This window comes from Haliaeetus leucocephalus, unplaced genomic scaffold (genome assembly GCF_000737465.1).
Source record: "Haliaeetus leucocephalus isolate CR32 unplaced genomic scaffold, Haliaeetus_leucocephalus-4.0 Scaffold340, whole genome shotgun sequence".
In the NCBI taxonomy this organism is placed as follows: domain Eukaryota; kingdom Metazoa; phylum Chordata; class Aves; order Accipitriformes; family Accipitridae; genus Haliaeetus; species Haliaeetus leucocephalus.
Genome location: NW_010972776.1, coordinates 3352216 through 3373677, shown reverse-complemented (window position 1 = coordinate 3373677; position 21462 = coordinate 3352216). Strand labels below are relative to the sequence as shown.

The 21462-nt window shown below is 36.5% G+C and overlaps 1 protein-coding gene across 1 annotated transcript in view; it reads left to right on the top strand.

Annotated features, from left to right (window-relative positions):
• Positions 1-21462, top strand: part of CHM (choroideremia (Rab escort protein 1)) — a 73454-nt gene that overhangs the window by 612 nt on the left and 51380 nt on the right. The window contains exons 2-3 of the mRNA XM_010572537.1: positions 1817-1943; positions 12825-12891. Coding sequence (XP_010570839.1) covers positions 1817-1943; positions 12825-12891 — 194 coding nt within the window. The remainder of the gene's footprint in view (positions 1-1816; positions 1944-12824; positions 12892-21462) is intronic.

Here is a 21462-nt window from a genome sequence, read left to right as displayed (position 1 = left end):
GTGGCCGCCGAGGGCACCTGCCGAGGGCACCTGCGTGGACAGCGCTGCGCCGCTGTCCCGGGGACTCGCAGGCCGCTCTAGGGTTGCTAGTAAGACGTCAGTGTCAAGGTTTGCTTAGAAGTAGAAGCGGCGCGGAGGTACTTGCGGTGCGGGGCTTGAACTGGGAGGGGGACCTCCAGGAGCCCCGTCCCTGTGAGCCGGGAGCCGGTCAGGCGCACCTCCTGCCCTGCGCACCGGAGATCAAGCGCTCCTGTGGTACTTCGTAAAGCCTTCTCTGACTCTGCCACCCTCGGCAGCCCGCTTTCCTGAAATACCTTCCTGCTGGTCGAGTTTACTTGTATGCACTGAGAATAGTTCTGAGGAGCTAAATTCCATGTTCTTGCAGTGTGTGTATGGTATATGCCAATAATATCTTTTTTTTTATTTATCGTATAATACAAGAACTTTTAAAAGTTTTTTCTGATCTCTATTCCTGCTTACAAATAACCCAAAACTTTTTTTTTTTTTTGGAGTCCTACTCATTAAAGTGTATTTCTCAGTATGTGAACAAACATAAAGTTGAATGATTGCACATATCAGAGATTTAACTCTGAACTTTCTGGAACTGCCTACACTTTCTATACCCTGTATAAGTTCATCCTGTTGCCTGTGAAGATGAATAATGATGCAGATCTTGAGTGTCTCACTGAAACATACCACAGCACTGTAACTACAAGACAAATTCTGAAATATTCCTTCGGAAGTAAGATATTTGCTGCTTGCGTTTCGTAATAATCTTTAAGTATTGAAATAGATTTGTGTTTTGTAGAACCCAGTGGCAGTGGCCTGGTTCGAACAGGCCTTGATAAGCCCCCCACCTTAAATTCAGAGTTGAGCTAGTCTTAAAATGTTCAAAATACATTACCGTTTATAGGTCCCACATTTACAATCAAAACTTTTTTGGCATTTATGAAGAGCACCCATGATCAGCTCAGGATGTTGATTGGCACACAAAAGGGAAGACAGTGTTACTGTTTCCCATGTGAAACAAGGAACTATGTTTTTGGAGTTCATTAATCTGTCAAATTGTGTCCTTCAGATTTAAAATTACTTTTCTAGCAATTTGAAATAGAATGGGTGAGTTTCTTAATGTAATTGCTGTTTTCAACGTTTACCAAAAAAAGGAATCCCCTTACAGTGTATGTGTAGTTGCTCAAAGGATTTCTGATTTAGTTCTAGAGTTTGTCAGAGATTATAAACATACATTGTCCCCATTGTTGACCATCTCTACTAAAAATGCAAAATTGAAATTCTTGAGCAAATTAAGAGATCACTTCTCTGTTCTTAACCCTGTTGTATGGAGTGGGAGCCCTACTAATGAATCTGACATTTTCGTATGTGTTCAGATTTATGAATATTTTGAGTGTATGAGAAGAATGGTAAATAACGAAAGGCTAAAGTACCAAGCTAAAGGGTGAAATTTTAAAAATTGTGTAAATTCTGTGGGTTTTGAGGGTAATTCATTCTTTACTGCCGTGAGAAAATTAGTATTTATGTAGATGATGTGGTAATGTAGAAGATTAAGGGAAACTCGGAGGTTTATAAAATTAATATTAATGCTTGGCTATTTAGTTATTCTAGCTACTAAGGAAACTAGGAGGTGAAAATAGTAGGAGTAGCTATTCTAGCTACTAAGGAAGCTAGTGAAGGTGTTACCTCTTTCAAAGAGCTGGTTATAGCTCACATAAATAAGACTTCATCTTTTCATGATTCCAGTGGAAGCGTAAAAACCTGCTGCCAAAATCTTCTTCTGGAGGTTTTGTAATTTTTGTTAAAGGTAGAATGTAATGCAGCTAGCTCTAGCAACCCTTGTGCTGAGGGGTCTCACAAGCACAGAGTGCAGGCCAAGGGAATCGCTTCGGCAGTGACAGCCTACTCTTGTGTGCTGTCTTTCATGGCCCATGGTATGTTGTGCTTTCTGCATGTGTGTGTTAAGTAATACCAGGCTGCTCATCGCATGGGAGTGGTGGTTGGTGGTAGGATATCACAGATGGAAGAGATTGTGCATGCCTAGCCTCACTATTAGAAGAATTCACCTGAAATTGGCAGTTTACCAGCAAAGGCACTTTTGGCTGAACTGTCTGTGCCGCTGAGAGTTTGTCACACGACACCCATCAAACACAATCTTCCCAGCTTTGGAATGATCGTGTAATATTAGAGCTTTGATGTTGGGGGAAGAAAATTCCTTGAGCTAAATTCTTTCTCTGAAATATTGCTGTATTTGGTGATGGTGGTGTGGATTTGTATTAAAGCATGTGGTTTTGCCCACCTGTAGAAAGTACTGCTCTAACTAATTTCAAGATTTTCAGAATTCTGCATTTTAGGAATTATTTTGTCTTTTCTTTGCATTCCTTTTTACTAAGAACATACGTAAATGGTGACTAACACTGTTGACTGACTGGTTTGGGTTTTTGTTTTAAATCTGTATTAAATTACTCAGTATGGAAGATGATTCAAAGTAAAACTTTCATCTGTCTTCTCTTCTGGGAAATGACTCCAGAGGGAATATTTTAGCCTTGTCTTTAACTCTCTGTGCTAATGCTGTGAGTGTACCTATGGATATTTAATTGTCGTAATAACTAGAATGTTTGTGTTAATGATCTTTTTAACTGCACAGTAGTAATTGCATTCTTTTCTGCATGTGTGGCCTTTTTCTGGTTTTGTAATTTGTGCATTTGTTAATTTTAGTAATTAGATTGAGTAGTAACATTAGATTTGAATTTGTTTTTATTTCAGGCTCATTTAACTGTTTCCCTGTAGTAAGCTTAATGAAAATGGAACCTCACACTAAATTTTAGTCATCAGTGCTCCATTTAACATTTAAGTTCAATTACTTCATCAATATTTCTATGGGAAAAGTAAATTCGCTTATTGAAGAAACTACTTTTCCTTAACCCAGATTAAACATTTTCTTGCGTGGGCAAGTTTAGAGCAAGATGGATGTGTAATACAAAACTACTAGTCCTGGTGGGTTCAGCAGCAAAAGTTTCACTGCTATCAAGGAATTTATATCCATAGTTGTGAAAAAAGCTAGATTATCGTGACATCAAATTGGTGGGCATATCTTGAGATTTTCCATGGCAACACAATATGAGAATTAAAGCTGTTACGCTGTTGTTCTTTTGTTCTGCCCCCTTTTTTGTCACAGTGTTGGAAGTTATTCTTTCTTCCCCCCACCTCCTCCCCAGCCTCTCACATCCCTGCTTTCCTGCTTTTTGAATATAGTACTACGGTCAAGTTACCCACTAACCAAACAGGAATGCGTTTATTGGATGATTCTCTGCCAAAACAGATATTATGCAATATCATCAATCCTCTAAACAACGAATACCATATTCTGGTATTTTGGAAGGTCAGTTCTTTGGAAAGCAGTATTCAGTGACTTTTATTTGTCTAAAAGCCTGTAGGATCTAGGTTTGGAGAGCTGATCTAAGTGCTTCCTTGAGGAATTCAAGGTGGGCATTAGTCATGTTCCTTTAATTGAGTTCATTATTGGTAAGCTTTTGTGAGGTCAACTTTTAAATTAGTGCAGGCATTAAAACGGTAGTACTTTTATGGCAAGAGGCAACATTATGAGTTCTTAGATAAATATATATCTCAAAAACCAGGCATCTGTTTGAGAGTGACACTCAGAGGTAGGAATCAATGGCAGAGCTTTTGTCTTTAGGCAGTTGTCAAACACGAAAATTCATAGGCAAAACATTCAGCAATGTTGAATTTGTGGCAGAAACCACTGTAAGTGCAAAGATTTGCAACATGGCTGTGCATATTTATAAGTGGTGTGGATGAGGATGCAGGGTCATCATTACCTTTGAATTTCTTCAGTTGATTGGATTATATTCAGTCCTAATTTCTTAAACTTGTCTCTGATACTCCAGAGGGCCTGTATTAACTGCTGGTGAAGTTGTAAAATAAAGGATACGGCTCTTTAAAAGGTGGTTGTATTCACAAGTTTGTCTGCCAGTAATTCTAATTTTTTTCTAAAAAGGAGTTATTCTTTATAAAAGCAGTCACAGTAAATTTTCTAGTTCTATGCAATTTTCTTTCCATTCTGGTTTTCAGTGGTTATAAATAACACATGAAATGACTTTCAAGGTAGAAAGCAGGAATCCATTTTGAAATATTCTATAAAATAAAGAGTGATTTATGGTTTCATATGATTTTGGCTGAAAGCACTCGGGCTTTGCCAGGTCATCAAAGTCCTGTCAGGAGAATCTATTATTTATTGTTCGATATGCTGGGAGTGGTGTAAGCACTTAATGTTTATCTTATGTAAGTACAGTGTTAGGAAAAATCACTTCCAGATACTAATACAACAAAAAATAACCTAAATATTATAGATGTGAATTATGAAGTTAACGTTGAAGATTGATTAAAAAAAAATTGCAAAACTAATAATTCCTAATGTTTTTATTGTTGCAGGATATCTTTAGGATGTGCCTAAAATATTTTCTAATTCATCTTCTGGGCTGATATTTTGGTTACATTATCATATAAGTATACAGTCTTCAGTTTACATCAGCAGCTATTTAGAGTTGTGGAACAAAAGCTAGATTGAAAACCAGCTGAAGATGGATTTTTTTTTTATGTCAGTGGTCATTGTGGACTAATACAGTGGTACTGACTTGTAATGTTGATGTCTGGAAGGAGGAAATAGACCCATATTATTATTACAATTTATAAATAAGTCATTACCTGTCCATGTAAATGTCAAACAAAATGAACACTGACTCACTGTTTTTTCCCTATCCCCCTTTATTTTTTTCGTATTCTCCAAGCGTAAACATACCTTTATGTTCTTACTGACTTTTTTTGAACTTGACCTAAAATTGAGGGGTGGTTCTCTGGCATGCCTTATATTCTGAATTTTTTTTGTGTAGCAGAGGTGCTGTGATAGCCTTCTTGGAGGCCTGGACTGCCGCTGATATCTCAGATAGAATTCTTTCCCAGATACTGTGCAATGTACCTTGCTGCTCTTGTAAGAAAACTCATTATTTTGTGAACCTTTTGTTGTCCTTCTCTGCCTGCTAGTGTTCTTCGGGTTTTTCAGATTATATTGCTGATCTTACAAAATAAGAGACACTAGTACTCCTGTGATCCTACTGTCAAAATATAGAGTATGTCATTTGCATATCAGGGTGAAAAAGTCCTTTAGAAAAAGTCTTGCCAAGATACATTGAAATTCTAGTCTGAATCAGGAGTAATCGAAACGACATATTTGTCTATCGCCAGTAGAAAATGTCATTCCACTGTTTGGAGAATGGTCGTAAAGCTGGTAGTTCAGTCCTTCTGCAAGAACGCATCTCTTCTTAAGTCACTGGTGCACTGAGGTTGCTCTAGCGCCAACCAAAGCATTTTGTAAGAGTCTCTGTTGGTACACAGACAACTATATGGAATTACTAATGTAGGAGAAGAAACTTTTTACTTTTTAAATCTCCTTTTATGAAATGTTTAAAAATTTATAGGGAGCAAGGAGAGCAAGCTATCCTCCCGTAGGGAGGTGGAAAAGGAAGTGAAAGTATTAGAAGACTTGGGTAAAAATAAAACTTAGTGTGTGTCTTGCTCTACGGATATTTTAATGTATGTGCTTTGCTTTTTCTTTACCTGCTGCTATTGGTTGTAAAACAAAGATTAGACTCATAGCTGTAGTATGTGCTAGAGCAGTCTACTTACAAACCCTCTTTGTTCAATACAATTTTATTTTTTTCTTCTGGATTTTACCTGTTGTCTTCCTTAATAGAAGTGATTTAAGGAGATGTACTTATATAGATAACATTTGTTTCTATAAAAGTACATGAATTTGATATTTCTTTGAAAATTGCCCTTCCCCTGGAAGGTAGCCCTCTAATTGTGAAAAGTAAAGCTGCTGTTCCTTTCCAGTAAATAGAATTCCTCACCTTGAAGTAATCTGCTTGCACCTGTAGTTCAAAAAGCAGTCTGCCAAATTGGGTATTAGTTTTTTAACCTGTTACCTTGATTCTGTGTCTTAGACATGTCATGAGCAAAATGTTTAGATACGGTAGAACTTTGCCGTACAAAGACAACATGATTCATCCAGTGATAAAATTTTTATGTGTTTAATAAGCTAAATTTGCTGTGCATTCTTGCTGTTGTCTAGATCTCATATATGTTCATTTTTCTGATACCTTTGATGTTCATTTTCCTGCGCTGTTATGACTTGGAGCCAAATTCAGAAAGTGCATTCTCTTACTGATTTTTTTCCTCCCCCCTCATCAGAGAACACTGCTGGGTTTGAGCATGATTTTTAGTAACAAGTTGAATTTTTATTTGGAGCATAGTGTCTGCTTTTGTTCCTTTTCTAAATAATGTTTATTTGCACCAACTGTGAGATTCGGTACATTCCATTGCCATGTTCATCTGATGGTACACAGATGACTATATGGAATTACTGATTTAGGAGAAGAAACTTTTTACCTGTGGCTCCTTCCTTGACCAGTTATGATTTCTTACTTGTCTTAGTGGGCTGCAATTTCTGAGCCACCACCATATTCTGTAATGCAGAAATATTTTCTGATATTGTTCTGCAATACAAGCATATAATAAAATTAATCAAACCTATTATCAATTTTAATTAGCTAGCTTTAACTTAAAATATTTTATACAGTAATTATTTCAACTTTGTTTGCAATTAAATTATAAAATGCCTTTTAAGTTCTACATATACATATACCAAAAACATACCATAAAGATTGTGTAGTGAGCTTCTCCAGAGTCAGCTGCTCTGCTCTTAGAAGTTTGGATGCAAACAAAATTTATTGCAGTTGGTCAACTGACTGACTCCAGAAGATTGTTTTGAAATTGTCTATGTTCCAGCATTTTTAATATATTTCCCTTCAACATTTTATATTATGAAAAAGCCACTTGTGATTTATTTAGTAGATACAGTGAAGCAAATTAAACATTTAAACCTTTTCAAGATGAATCTTGTGTAATTCAGTAAAAGCTTATCAGCTGGATGACTGGGAAACAGTTTACAGTGAACAACTCAGGAACCAAGATGCTTCCACACATATGAAGCTGTTTAGTTTATAAATTGCTTAGGGCAGTGAATATATCCATTTAAAATCACTTGAAGAGGCAGTGCATCATTATAACATTATGTATAGCTGCTAATCAGAAGAGACACAATGTGTAAGCCTGAAATTAATTTTTTATTACAGAGAGGTGAATTATAACTTTTCATTATTTTGTAAAGCTTTTAAAATCAGTTGGCTTTTAAAGCTGAAGAAAAGAGTTTTCTAGCTTAGCAGTTATGTCTAATTTTAATTTTGCTATGTTGAAACTAAAAGTAAAATTGGTGTCTTGATAACTGTATATAATGTGTAGCTAATTCCTTTATTTCTTGCTTATTTACTTGTAAAACACATTATTCTTGAAAATAGAAGTACGGCTGATTTTGCTTCATAGGGAAGGTCCAAAAATTCATAATGGAGATTATCCTGGTCAGAGGTTGCTGGAAACAACCAGATGTAGACTTAAAGGTCAGCTTGCTGCAGCCACATCTGTAAGATTTATTGAGATTAATCTGCCTCTTATGTATCCAAGAAGGCTATAATAGAGATAGTGCTTAGACAGCTGGCGGTGAAAACTAATGCTATCAGAAGTGAACTGTATTCTTCATCATAAGATTGTCACGAACCTAGTGTTTATACTGTCTGCTTGCTGGGTTACTTCATTCTGGTGCTGCAACTGTTTCTGATGTAGTCCTGGAATCTCACACAGCAGTTTCCAATGCCTTACACAGATAGCTGGAGAAACAGAAAAGTTTGTAGGACTAACTTCAGTTTCTACATGCTGAAGTGAGCTATGCCACCATGTTTGCTAATCTAGTTAGAGCCAGCTTGTTACAATTTAATCTGCTTGCCATTTTTTTCAGTATCTTTCCCACAGGATGCAAGAAGTCCAAACACAGAAGGGCAAGTATGTAGTCTGCACTCTTCCTCAGCCAATACTAGGACTTAGAAGTTGGTTCACTTTGACTTTGCACTTGTATTTCAATGAGGCAGTGTCACAGATTCATACGAATGCATCGCTTTCTGGATAGGTGTCAAGAAGTACCTATGAAATTCTACCTGTTAGAACATGTTAGTGACCCAGAGATCACTAATGACTAAAATCTCTAATTTTGTACTTATTTTTATATCTGTCTGCAGATGTAATGTCCTACTTCATTGAGATTTTAAATTAACGTTTCCTTGAGAAGGCCAGAGAGGCTAATTTACCTAATACTGTATCTGATAAATGGAGGTTAGTAAGTGGAGAAAGAAGGCAATGGCTTTAAGAAATGATGATAGAGATTTCAGCTGGTACTGATCAGTCCTCCTTCATGAAGGAAAACTCTTTATCTTTGTTTTTCCTGGTAAGAGAAATGAGGTGCAGGACAATTTAACATAATCCAAATACTTCGTGTGTAAGCATTCTAAAGGTGGGGTATGAAAGGGCCAGGAAGCACAGAAAGTGGTTATACTTCTTGATAACAAGCACTGCTATTTCTGAATTGATTCTGCCTCAAATATGAAGAACTTCTGAGTCAGCATACTAAATTGATACAAGAATTGTATGGACTCCTTATTCCTCTACATAAATCCCTTTTATGCTGCCAGATGTTTATGTATAACATACTGCAGTCTGGATCTGTTGCTGCTTTCTTGTGGTTGGATCATGCGATTCCTATTCAGACTTTTTATTTCCTGCTAATACCATTGCAAATCTAAAAATTGTCTGGATTTGGAACCTTATTGGACAAAATGTTCTTTTGCAGTAGCCCTTTTCAGATACAATAAAATGAGATGTGTGCTGCGTTTCACAGTAAGTAATATGCATAATAACTTCGTAGGAAAATGCTGGTTTCTGTTAACTATACCAGAGGGCACATCTCTTGATGAATCAGTAATTTGATTACTGATTTTGATAGCAGTACAATCTTAGAATTTTTTTTTTTATAATCTAAAAGGAAATGTAGATTCTCATTTAGATCTTGCTGTTCTTTGATCCAAGTTATTGGATCCAAATCATTACCCAATTGCCTGTTCAAAAACATCATGAGTGACACAGGTTATAGTGCTAAATCCTTCATCCCTTAAGCTGGCAAAACCAGAAGCTGACTGTTCCCCAAGAGGGATGAGTGGCAGGAAATGTTAGAATAATCCTTCATGAGAAAAACAGCGTAGAAACACCCAGCTTTATTTACTCATTAGGCATAAGTGAAACTTCAGAATCAATCTTAGGGATATAGCCTTTCCCCTGCAACCACTTGAATTCTGTAATAAATCATTATCTTCAAACCAAACTGTGAGTGACAAGTTTTGGAGTCTGCTCGGCCCTGTAGCTAGGGTCTGAACATATTTCAAAATTTGAATATAATCCAGCTTAGAGTTTTTGACAAATCGAAGTTCAGAATAGGAAACTGTTTTCAAAGAGGAACAATTTATAAAAAGAATATATTTCTCTGTTACTGAATAATCTGAAGGGTATCTATTTTGCACAACTATGTGAGCATCCTGTAAGAGATAGTTCAGCTTTGTGTGCTGTCATTAAATAAATCTCTACCTTTTCTCTAAGGAGGCTTTTCCAAGTTACTTATTTTTTTCTTAGGTAGAGAGGGACTATCTATAACTATATTATAATGGTCTGTTTACCAGAGCCTTCTTTCTTGGAACAGGCTTTTGTAAAGTAACCATCGTACAGTCCAGATCACACGTAGGAGTAACTTGCGTTTGTCAAAGCTACCTATTTTCCGTGTGCTTTTATTTCTGTTGAAGAGAATTCAGAAACTGGAGCCAAGGCACAGTCTTATTTCTTTGGTTTGCCGAAGTTTTGTCACCTAAGAATAAATGGTGTCTTGGTCCATCAAGTTGTTCTAAGAGCCTCTCCAAAAGCTAAAATGCATGGGCCTTGCCTTTCTTACACTTTCTCATTCTATTGCCAGTGGGTACTTGGGGGGCCACAGTATCTTACAAGCAAAGGGTTGGTGAAGAAAATTGATGCCAGCTTTCAAGAGCGAGGAAGCTAATTCAGGGAACAATTTCATCCAAGGTTAATGGAAGAACAGACCTCCAACACAGTATCAATTGGATCAAGCTTAAAGCAATCAGTTATGCCCTAGTAGCTATAACTCCAGTCCTGGTCAGCCAGGCAGCACTGGTGATGTTTTACAACACTTTCTCGGTGGCTTTTATCAATAAGGAAGGAGAAACAAGGTTCTCAATTCCATTTCTAGAGTAATATTCTCTGTGCCCAAATGAGGGAAAGAAAACCTTTTTCAGGAACTGCAAACAAAATAGTAGTTGTAGATTCTATTCCAGATAGTTTATGGATGGAGAGAAATGAACGTATATATAAACACTTTCAGAGGACAGCTGAATGTGGAATTGCTTTCACACAATAAGGCTGTGTGCATCCAGGATCTTGTGACAGTCCTGAAGTGTGTGCCGCAGTTACATATTTCCTCCTTGTCTCTTTGTTCAGAATGGTCTGTGTTTTGAGTTCTTCAAAAAATTCAACTCCATAGAGTATTGGCCTTTCTAGGCTGTGGAATGACTGTTCCAGGAACTGATGGGATTGTTCATCCCTCTTTCTACCCCCAGAGATTAATTCCATGATAAGTCTTCACTTGCTGTGGAAGGTCAGCAATGCAAAACTATTGTAACTTTTTCTGTTTTATGAATTCAGAAAGGGATTTTCTTTTTTTAATCCATGAAAATATTAAGTGTTAAAAATGGAAAATTTGCAGGGAAGTTGTAGCTATTTTCCTGGAAAATTTGTCACACCTGTCTTAAACCTCTTTCCATGTATTGATACAAATATTTGTACTTTTGGACTGTCGACACCATAATGGAACTGGTCTGCCAAAAACTGCCTACCTACTTCATGTGGAAGGAGGTCAGGAATGGCCGAAGATAGGGATAGAGAGGTTGAACCTCTTTATTTTGATGGTTGTGTTTGCCTTTGGTGGCTTAAAGAGTTCATGAAACTATGTCTCATGTATCTAAGTCCTGCTAGGTATTTTCTAGACTGCATTTCTGGTTCTAGAATTAATAAAGACTGGCTCAACCATTTAAAATTATTTGTTCTGTCTCTGTGAGTACTAAATTGTTCTTAATATCCCATTAAAGTCTAACAGCTTCTTACTCTAGGTAAGTGAAAACTGATACCTTACAAATAGTAAACAGTCGTCCAGTAACCTTTCACATGTTGCATCATGTGTTTTAAATGAGTCATGAGATTGACAGCATGATGACCTTTTATTTGTTTGTGAAGGCAATATTGTCTCTGAGGAAATAGACAACTGCAGGCTGAAATTCTCATGAAGATGATGTTTGGTGTGAAGCTAGCCAAAGAATTTTGTGCCCTACAACACCTGCTTTTTCCACTTTCAGTTCTGTCTCTCTTCAGTTGTAGTAGTACAGCTGTTTCTGGTGCTGCGCTGTAAATCAGATCAGTGAAACACTCTTTTTGCTTTGTTTAATCTCATCCCTTAATTGAATACGTAGCTTAAGTGTCTCCTAATACCAGTCCCTTAGAATTTTAATCGCTTTTACTGAATTACCTGCTTAAACAGCCAATAGATCATTTAAAAAGAGATTTCAGCAAAGCTAGTGCCATCGTGCTTTTTAGATAGCGAGCTATACTTCTTTTCTGAATCTAGTCAGAAATCCAAGTCATCTAACTGTGCATGTAAAAATCTGGTGAGTGGGAGTAGAAGTTAGAGAACAGCCTCATTTATTTATTAAACTTCTAATTGCGATCATGTGCCATTCCAAGCAGGCATTGCTGGTAGAGAACTATCACTAGCCTTTTGGTTTTAGGTTGTTTTTTTTTTTTAATTACATATCTTTTCTAAATATGGTGAAAACATTCTGATTTGACAGAGCGTAATTTCATGACGTGCGAGATTTTGATAGGGATACCACTTTAACAGCAACCATCTTGCATTTGTTCTGCCCCTAACACTACCCTTAAATGTCAAGTGAAAGTACACCCGTGCTGTTAGTTTAGCTTTTCTGTTTACACTCAGGTCTTGGTCTGCATGCAGAATATTGAGTGCGCTCCTGTGCACTCTTTTGGAGGAAACCAATTAGTTCAAAGTCCAGATACAGTTCTGAGACCTGTTCACACTAGAGATGTTTGGCATCTGATGATATGGAGGAGAGAGCACCAGACAGGACTCTGCCGTATGCAATCGTTTAATGCCATCCCAACAGGTTCATACCCTCACACTTTCTGATGCATCCTTGGAATATACGAGGGCATGCAGCATTTACCATAAATTTCTTAATTTTAAAATACCATTTTAATGGCTTGTTACACAGTCTTTATGTCAGACACTTTGAAGTGAACAAAAATAACACAAAAATGCCCTCAGATAATACCTGTCTGTATCAGGAGGGATACAGTTACAGAGCATCGCATTGAAATTTGGATACCGAGCTGGCAAGTGCTCAGTCTGTTTATGATAACAAGGTGTTTAGAGAATTCACTGGTGACAAGCTTTAACTCAGAGGTAGAAGTGTTTGCAAGTGACATGTGCCATACAATTATTAAAAAAAAAAATAGCGTTACATTAAGAGGGTTATAGAAAAATGTTAATGAACACAAAATAGCGTTCGTTATTTTAGTAGCATGAGAGTATTAAAAATTTCAGTGACTCATATTGTAAACTTTCTTTTGTTTGAATTGCCTGTTTCTGACCAAGTTCTAAGTTGATTTCATTTTTTAATATGTCTTAGTGTACTAAGTTCTAAAAATTGCATGTGTTCTTACAGGTTTGCCTGAATCTATTATTGCAGCAGCATGTGCCAGGAGTGGCCAGAGAGTTCTTCATGTTGATTCGTAAGTTACTCCAATAATTTTCCTTTTCAAGAGTTAAACTGGCTAGAAGTATATCTGTGTCTTTGTCAGTGTGCTCTTCAGGACTTGTGTTTTGTGTTCATCTGGCATCTAGTAATCGTACGCTTCTGTCTCTACCTTATTTTTGGGGTGTTATTTCCATCAACAGAACAGGCAATTTTTGCATCCTAGGTCAGTACTTTGGAACATAAGTGGTGTGGTCAAGGATGCCGCTGATAGCTCCTTCTTTCGTATAGACAGGAATGGTTACAGGTTTAGTGCCCTTCATTATCATTCCTGACAGCAATTATCCCATTTTGGTTTTGTGAGAATTTTTACCTGAGCCATTATCATTTAATGACAAAATGTTTTACTAGTATCTCATTTGTGTCAGTTCTCAATGCCTAGAGAAGATAAAAGTATTTTTGCATTTTAATTGTTACCAGAATGAAGACAAGTAAAATCTGGCTGATAAGGCAGGAGATGAACACAGCACTCTTCTTTCTTTGCTGTCTTCTCTCTACCCCATGCTAAATCAGTTTGTAAGAAGACTACAGAATATCACTGAAATCAGTTGTTTCAAGAAGTATTTCTGTTGCACTTTGAAATAGAAGGATTTGCTGAAGCACTTGGAGTAGCATATTTCATGCATCCTTTTAAGAGATTAACATTTCATTTTACTTCCCTTTACCAATTAGCCAAAGTTAATCTTTTTTTTAAATCCTGTGTAACTATCCACTACAATGCACACTGGTTTTTTAGAAAAAAAAAATAGGATCTTTGAACCTTGGCTTATTTGTACCCCTGCTCAGCAAAATTTAGTAGCATGATTCAAGTCTAGAACTCTAGTTTCTGAGGCAAACTTGAGATCAAATGCTGGAGCCTGAGCCAACCAAGACGAACTCTTAAAATACCCCTCTCTCCCATCTAACACTTCAAAACTCTAAATTTTCTCATCACTCTGTTGAGGTGATCAATCATTACTAAGCAGCTTTTGAGGCTGCTTTACTGTCTGTGTTTTTCTAGAAGGTAACAAATGCAGTGTATATTGTGAGATTTCTGTGCTAGACACCTGCACTGTGCCTGCTGTAGTTCATTATGTGAGATCAAGGTACGATTGTACACTTTTTTTGGTTTGTTTTTATTTTTTTGGCAGCATTGCCACTGATCTTGAGTGTAGCTGGCTCCTGTCCCCTTGGTACCTTTTCAGTCCCATTGTTAGTGCAGTTATGCAATTTGCTGGGCTAATACAGTTTTGGGAGAGGGTCATAAGCAGGAAGCAAGGACTACCTAAGCAGCACTGCTGCTGCTAAATGTTGCCATAGTCTAAAATGCATAATAATTTTCTAAGGTTAAACAAATTTCTGCACTTCAGCTTGGTAAATATTTGTGCATGCAACCAAAGTAGATAATTTGGCAAAATTTGATCTGAAGTGGGGGTGGGAATATCTTACGTGTTTACCTGTAAAATCATAACTGTTAATAACCAGTAAAAGTCTATGTAGAGATTAGTTTCAGGCAACCTGTTACATCTCTAGCTGATACCTGCTGGATGTCGGCAGAGAACCGTGACAGGTGGTTTTGAGGTGGTGGTAGCAGCAAGGGTGCTGTGAGCTTAGATGCTGTACTTGTTAGTACTTGTTCGCCAAAAATTATGAGGTTGGCATAGTGTTTTATTTTTACATCATATCTTTGAGCTCTTGCCTTTCTATGAAAATACTTTTGATGTGCACCTGTGTGTTCAGCACCTAGGTTTAGAGACTTTTCCCAGAGACAGTATACATGTTTTCAGTTTTTCTTGTGTCTTGCACCAAGAGCTTGAAAAGGATATGCTTTCTGCTGTTCATTTTCTCTGAGCATCATCGGTTCAAGATTAAACTTCTGTAATCTCCTTTTGCCTACAGCCCTTCAAAGGACCCATTCATTTTTCATACATTTATTTCTAATTTAATATCATAGACAATTTCAAAATTTGCAAGACTAGCTCACTAACTTGGTTGCATGAAATATGATTTGCAATTGCTCAGTTTGCTGTTATACTGCCCACAAAGTCTCTGGCTTCCTGTCTTGGACTGGAGTGAGGACAAGTAATGCACGTCAGTCAGTAATTTTTATCAATAGGAGGGTATTTGGATTAAGAACTCATCTTAATGAATCTTCATGCACTATGGACTACTCTCAAAACCCATGGAAAACTGGAAACTGTAAGGAAAGAAGTCCTTAAATGGACTAAGGTCCTAGTGTTCTACATCAGAATGGGATAGTACACAGCAGGGCAGTACTTGATGCTCCATATTTAATGTAACTAATGATTCAGTTGAAACAAAACCACCTCTTAAGACTGTAATAATTTTAAAGAAATATGTAACTACATAGTAGTGATACTGAAGTTACTATAAAGACCTGCTGCATAATGTATAAGGGTACGTTCATTTCAAACATTTTGGTACAGTAATTCTTAAATTAGGTATTAGATTGCTAACCAAAATATTAAAAAACTTATTTTAGAATAAGAAGATATAGAATGAATAAAATAGTTACGTTTGGATTTTAAGCTTAGTGCCTGTATTATTGGTAGACTACTTAGATTTTCTTAAATGAACCACACCCGTTATTTCAATTTTTTGTATTCATTGGCTATCAAAGTCTGTAATAATAGTTAGCCACTGGAACTTTCATTTCTTTTATGCATGCCTATTTTTAGCTATGATGAAGAGCCTTTCAGAAAACACACAGAAGCAAGCAATTAGAACTGTGGAATACAGATTTTGTTTATTACTGTTTTCACTTAAATATGCTCATTTACATTCACACATGCTTTTGTTTTTATAATGAAAATGAAGGCTTCTACATTTAATTCCTTTCTCCTATGGAGTTATTTTCCAACTCTAGTGCAGGCTAAGGTCAGGGGAAATTGTTCCCAACCAAGGTGTTTTTTACTCATGGTAGTAGTTACCATTATAATTGGTGTGTGTGCTCACTGAACCATGGTCTAGAATCCATATCTTGGCAAAAAAAATAGAAATGTTTATACTGTACAACCCCTTCCCCGTAAATAGAGGAGTGTGTCAAGCCATCTGCTTTTCGTGTTTAAGTTAGTACTCTTGCAAAAAAAGCCAACCAAGACCAACAGAAAACCCCCACCTGATGCCGTTTGAATTTTAAGTGAAAAGTTAAGTATTAAAAGCTTGCCAGAGATTAATCTGAATTAAAGCATTTTAATTTTATCTACTATATCTAGTTTAATATACTCGTTTCTAGATGAATTTTCAAGTTTCATTTTACTGAGGTAATAGTATAATTGAAAATTCATCAACAAAAAAATCTGTTTATGTTCAGAGCATCACTTTTTAACAGTGTATGTTGTTCCCTTCTTAAAGCATCATGAGTTTAAATTTTTTTCAGAGTATAAGAAAATAAGTTTCGAGGTTGCTGGAATGCTTGTGTTAGGTGTGCTACTTTGATTCATCTTTTGTTCTCTACAAAGGTCTGAGTTAAGTTAGGTACAATATATAGAAAATGTATATGGATGAAGTCTTTGTTTATAGTTTGCTTGCACTCATTACCTTGTATACATCATTTTATTATTTTTAATCTCCAGCCATGTTTGCATTTATCATAATATACTGCATAGGTGATTATGGAAGATAGTTTTGAAGTGGCCTATTATAAAATACTAAGTTCTAAGTTTGATTTATAAACACTGTCCAAGTATTGCCATCAACAGTAGCTAATCTTATTCAAAATAGTCACTTCACTGCAGTGTTGCCATAAATTCCTGTAGACTGATTTTAAACTGAAGTTACCTTCTGCCAAATAGTAATTGAAGGAGCTCTATTTCTCTGTGCCAGCTATCTGTCTCAATAAACGTAAAATCTGTGGTTCTTTTCAGAGAGCTACATTTACTGTAGATATTAATGAGCTGTTGACATGTGAAATTTCAAGGATATTTGTGAAATGATTTAGAAAAGTAATTTGCAATTTAAAAAGTGGAAATTGGCACTTAGTTTAAACTTGAAGTTGCCAAAGAAAGGTAGATCAAGACTAAAAGTTGATTACTTGAAGTGAGTATACTTCCCATACTAATTGTTCATATGCCTGGGACTTTCTCCTGATGGTTGCTATGTTTTTATTTTTGGTCCTTTGCTTATTTGCTTCTTATAATTATATATCTATATAGTTATGTACTAGTTTGGTTACTGAGGATGGGGCAGTTAGAGGTGACGTATGTTAAGCTACATTTTGTATTTGATTTTGAGCATCTAGAATGTAACATGTGTAGACTGTAGTTTTTTTGTGTACATCCTTCCTCATTGACTTACTTATCTTTCCATGTAGAGTTTAATTCAAAGGCAAAGGAGTGTCAGGATGCAGGATTTTAACTCCTCTTTTGTGCCCAGTTTGCTCTGTCTGCGTTGCATGCCTTGCTTCTTGACACTTGGTATCTTCTTATTTTTTTGACCTTACTTTGCCTGTAGAGTACTTGAGTGTTCCTTTTGTCCAAAATTCTGTTTTATCCAGGTGTCCAAAAGCATGCTGGGCACCCTCCTGTACCTCCTCCCTCCAAGATACCTGCTTTTGTAGTTTGTTCCACTTCTTGCTAGGCAATCTGTTTCACTTTTTTCAGAACTTGTAAAATACATAATGTAATACAACCTGTGTCTTCATACAGCCCTCTTTTTGATCTTGAACTTCTGTGAAGTGAGGTAGCTGTGTCAGTACAGCAACCAGCAAGCAAAAACGTTGCTTCTCAAAGCAGGTCAATTTCTTGCAAGAAAAATAAAGGAACTATTTAATTTTCGGTAGGGGAACCCTAGGCGAAAATTCTTAATTCTGGTATCTTTTGACCTTTTTTGAAAAAGATGTTTTTATTTTGTTTTAGGATATGATCTCATAGCAAAGGTATTGGAGAGTAAAACATGGTCTTAACTGGTCCGTGATAATTACCTTTGGTCATGTTCATATCCCAGGACGTAATGTAATGTGGTACAAGTGACTGCCACCATCACCCTTGCATTGAGCTGAAGGATTTCAAGAGCTGTTTGGGTTAAAAACTTCCTCTTGGAAGGCAAGGAAGCATAGTCCACTTCTCATGCCCCTAAACAAGGTTACTTTGCCAGAATGGGAATTTTTAATACATGTGACTGTGTACTTAATAGATAGCACATGAAACTTTATGGGTTTGAAACATAAGTCATTTTGTGTTCAGATCCTTAAAATCGATGTGGCAGTAACTTCCTTTGCAAAAGACAGCTACTCTGATGGTTCGAGACTTCTTTCTGAAAGATCAAATGCAGGACAGACACATACAGGCAGCTCTTGGGAGCAATCAGGAGGCATCAGCAGCTTTTCTTGAGACGTCACCAGCTTTGACTGTTAGACCATGGCCGTTATGACATGGCACTGAGAAAGGCAATCTTCTTAACAGACATAGTCCATGAAATACTTTTCCTGTTCTTAAACATGTTTTAATTGTGTATCTCGTGCTTTCCAAAGTGTTCAATTTCTCAAATTGTAGTCTGTCTTCAAAAGGACATGTTAGATATTCTCTTGGTTTGGATTTCAAGAATGTTAATCAGTTGGAAACAATTTGCAATTTCAGTGTTCTGGACTGAAGTATTTGAAGAAAAAAATGGTGTTAGTAACTGAGAAAAAAATACAAACTCATGTAGGAGAAGAGACAATTAAGCTTTTTGCAGAGGTAAACCTGTACTTGGGCTACATTTCCAAAACTTTGCAGAAATGGCTTCAGCAGTTCTGCCATTAGCTCTGAACTACAGATTGGAGATTTGAAAAATAAGAACTAAAAGCAGCAGTATTTTAATTCATATGAAAATCCAGGTAATACAGGAGAAGTTTTGAGCAAATATCACCTAGGAAATAATGTATGGTAGAAGAAGAAAACATCTGTGCTCTATCTAACTTGGTAGAAAAATTAATTTCTAACTGCTGTTACACCTTCAAAATATCTCATGTTCTTAGTTAGATGGTAATTGAATTATAACCCTAAAAAAGGGAGAGAATATCCATCTTTGTAGTTTGCTAATACAGCAAGAGAAGAGAGGAGCTTAGTCCTTGAGATTTTGGGACAATATTTTATCTTTAATTAGGCTTTGATCTTGACCCTTACTTTAAGGAATTCCTCGGTTCATCTTCAGGGCAGTTATGACAAAAATATTTGGTTACAAAGGACTCCTAATTGTAAAACCTTTAGTCAGCTCTTTTTAGAATTCTTCTTCAAGATTTTTGCTAAAAACTTTGCTCACTATATCAGTAATCATGTCTGGTCTACCTTCTTTCTGTAGTGTTTTCAGATGAGAAAATTAAGCAATCCTGATTCATTATGTAATGCACGGTAAACTAATTAAAATTTGGGGAAAAAAATCTGGAAGTTGATGCTTCAAGAGAAGATTAATATTTGAGGTGGTGTAGCCTAACTTGGGAGAGGTTCTCAGACACCAGAGGAAAGAAAGGACAGCTGCGATTTATTTTCCATTTGAGAAAGGCCATACTGTCTTCTCAAAACTGATTGAGCTTCAGAACAGCATTATAGAGTGCTTTGTTGAAGAGATTGATTCACATCATTGGTGGTTAAAAAGAAAAGCAGTTTCAAAGGAAAATCCACCTGACGGACAGAGGAATGTTTACATTAAATATGTCTGACAGCTCACAAATAAACTTCTGTAACTTTCTGTGAAAATAATATTTATTTCTCTTACTGCAAGTTTTGATTTTAAATATTCTAAATATGCATTAATTTATATTGGTATAGATTCAAGGAACCTAGTCCTAATTTTAGGCAGGTGTTTTCTGTGATTTCTGTGATCAATGGCCTTGCTTGCTCTGACAGCCAGATTGTATTCCATATTCAAGGAAACTTGCAACTAAAGCAGCAGATTCCCTTTAAAATAAATCTTCATGGCCGTGTTTTTTGGAAATCCCACAAGCGGCAGATAATATATGGATATTGAATTTCTCATTCAGTGGAATCTTAAGAAGAAGCAAGAAATTAACCTACACCATTGACATCTAAAACAAAGCTGGAGGTTATCATTGCATGCAACTATCAGTTACAGTTTTACAGTCTGAACAGAATCAGGCATTTAATATATTTAATCCTCATTGCTTTGTATTTTGCTATTTGGTATTACACCGTCCTTTTTAAGCCTCACCCATGTCACTCACATAATGAGGTAAGTATGAACTCCTTTTTACAGATGGTTGGAGTTTCTGGTTGGTAACAGATCTGCAGATGGAGCTCATCTGTTTAGAGTAACCAGATTGCAGGGCAGACTACACGCATCCTCTTAACATAGAGACCCAGTCCTCCCAGTTCGTGGCCTTAGACACCACCCACGGTCTGTTGTTGAAGCCACCTTTATTCGGTGAATGCTGGATTTTGTTGTCTTTGCAAAAGATGTCCTATTTATGTTCTTCACTATTGCCTTGCAGTAGCTGGAAGACTTTTTTAGGTCAGTTTCTAGTCAGGAGCAATTAGGCATTGTTTAGAAGACATCTGTCCTTCATATGCTAAGTAAGCAACATGGTATAGAGCATCACCCTCTGGTACTATAAAGGGGCTGACACTCTTAATGAAGTCTTTGTCAGTGCAGATAAGCCTTGTCAAAAACATCCCATCTTAAACAGTAGAATCAAACCTGAATTTAATTTTTCACTTTTATCACACTTATCTCTACAGTTTAAAAGTGGAGGAGGTTATGGTAAGATTATAAGTTCATTTGATTTACCAGTCTTCGCATTATTCTGTAAAATGCAAAACCCATCTTCCTAAATGTTTTTTTTTGTTAGTGTATGCAATAACATTAGATACCCATTCAGCAGGGTATTTTTGATATCTTTCACACTTCTGATGTGCCAGTATACAGTGCCAGAAAACAGAGTTAAATCCCAAAATGACTTTTTTATTTTGCAAGAACTAGTGATTTCTTAAAATGTAATTGCTCTGTTATTTTTCGTACCAGAGTTGTTAAATACTTAAGATGTGGTATGCTTGATAACAAAAGCTAATCCAACTGATGTTTAGAGAAATATTGATAGAAAAAATTTGAAAAGCAAGAGCAGAGACTCTTTTTAACAGCAGAACTATTAATTTTCTGTGATTTAAAACATAAACTAATATTTTTCAAGAAAGAAGGCGGTAAATATAAACTGAAGAGTACTCAGGGAGGTATGATCATTTTGTACAAATCAGTTCCTTTGGCTCCACCTACAGTATATGCAGTTTAATAAGAATTTTGCGAGACCATCGTAACAGTCTATAATAAGCATTATCTGTTCTGTAAGCAGTAGATAAATAATAGTGTGAACTTCCCTTTGTTTGTCATAATGCATAAGAGAGATGTGGTTTCTGCTGTCTGGACCCAGTTTCAGCTTACTTAACTCTCCTTCGCGTAGCTACCTCATGAAGCACTGTTAGTTTAGAAGTGGCATGCAATGCAATTAACTTCCAAATCAGCTTCAGTCAGAAGCAGTATAACTGTGCTCACGTGACAAAGGTACTAGGTCCTGCCAGAACCTGAAACTGTAGAGTGTGGTACGGATGCAAAAAACCTG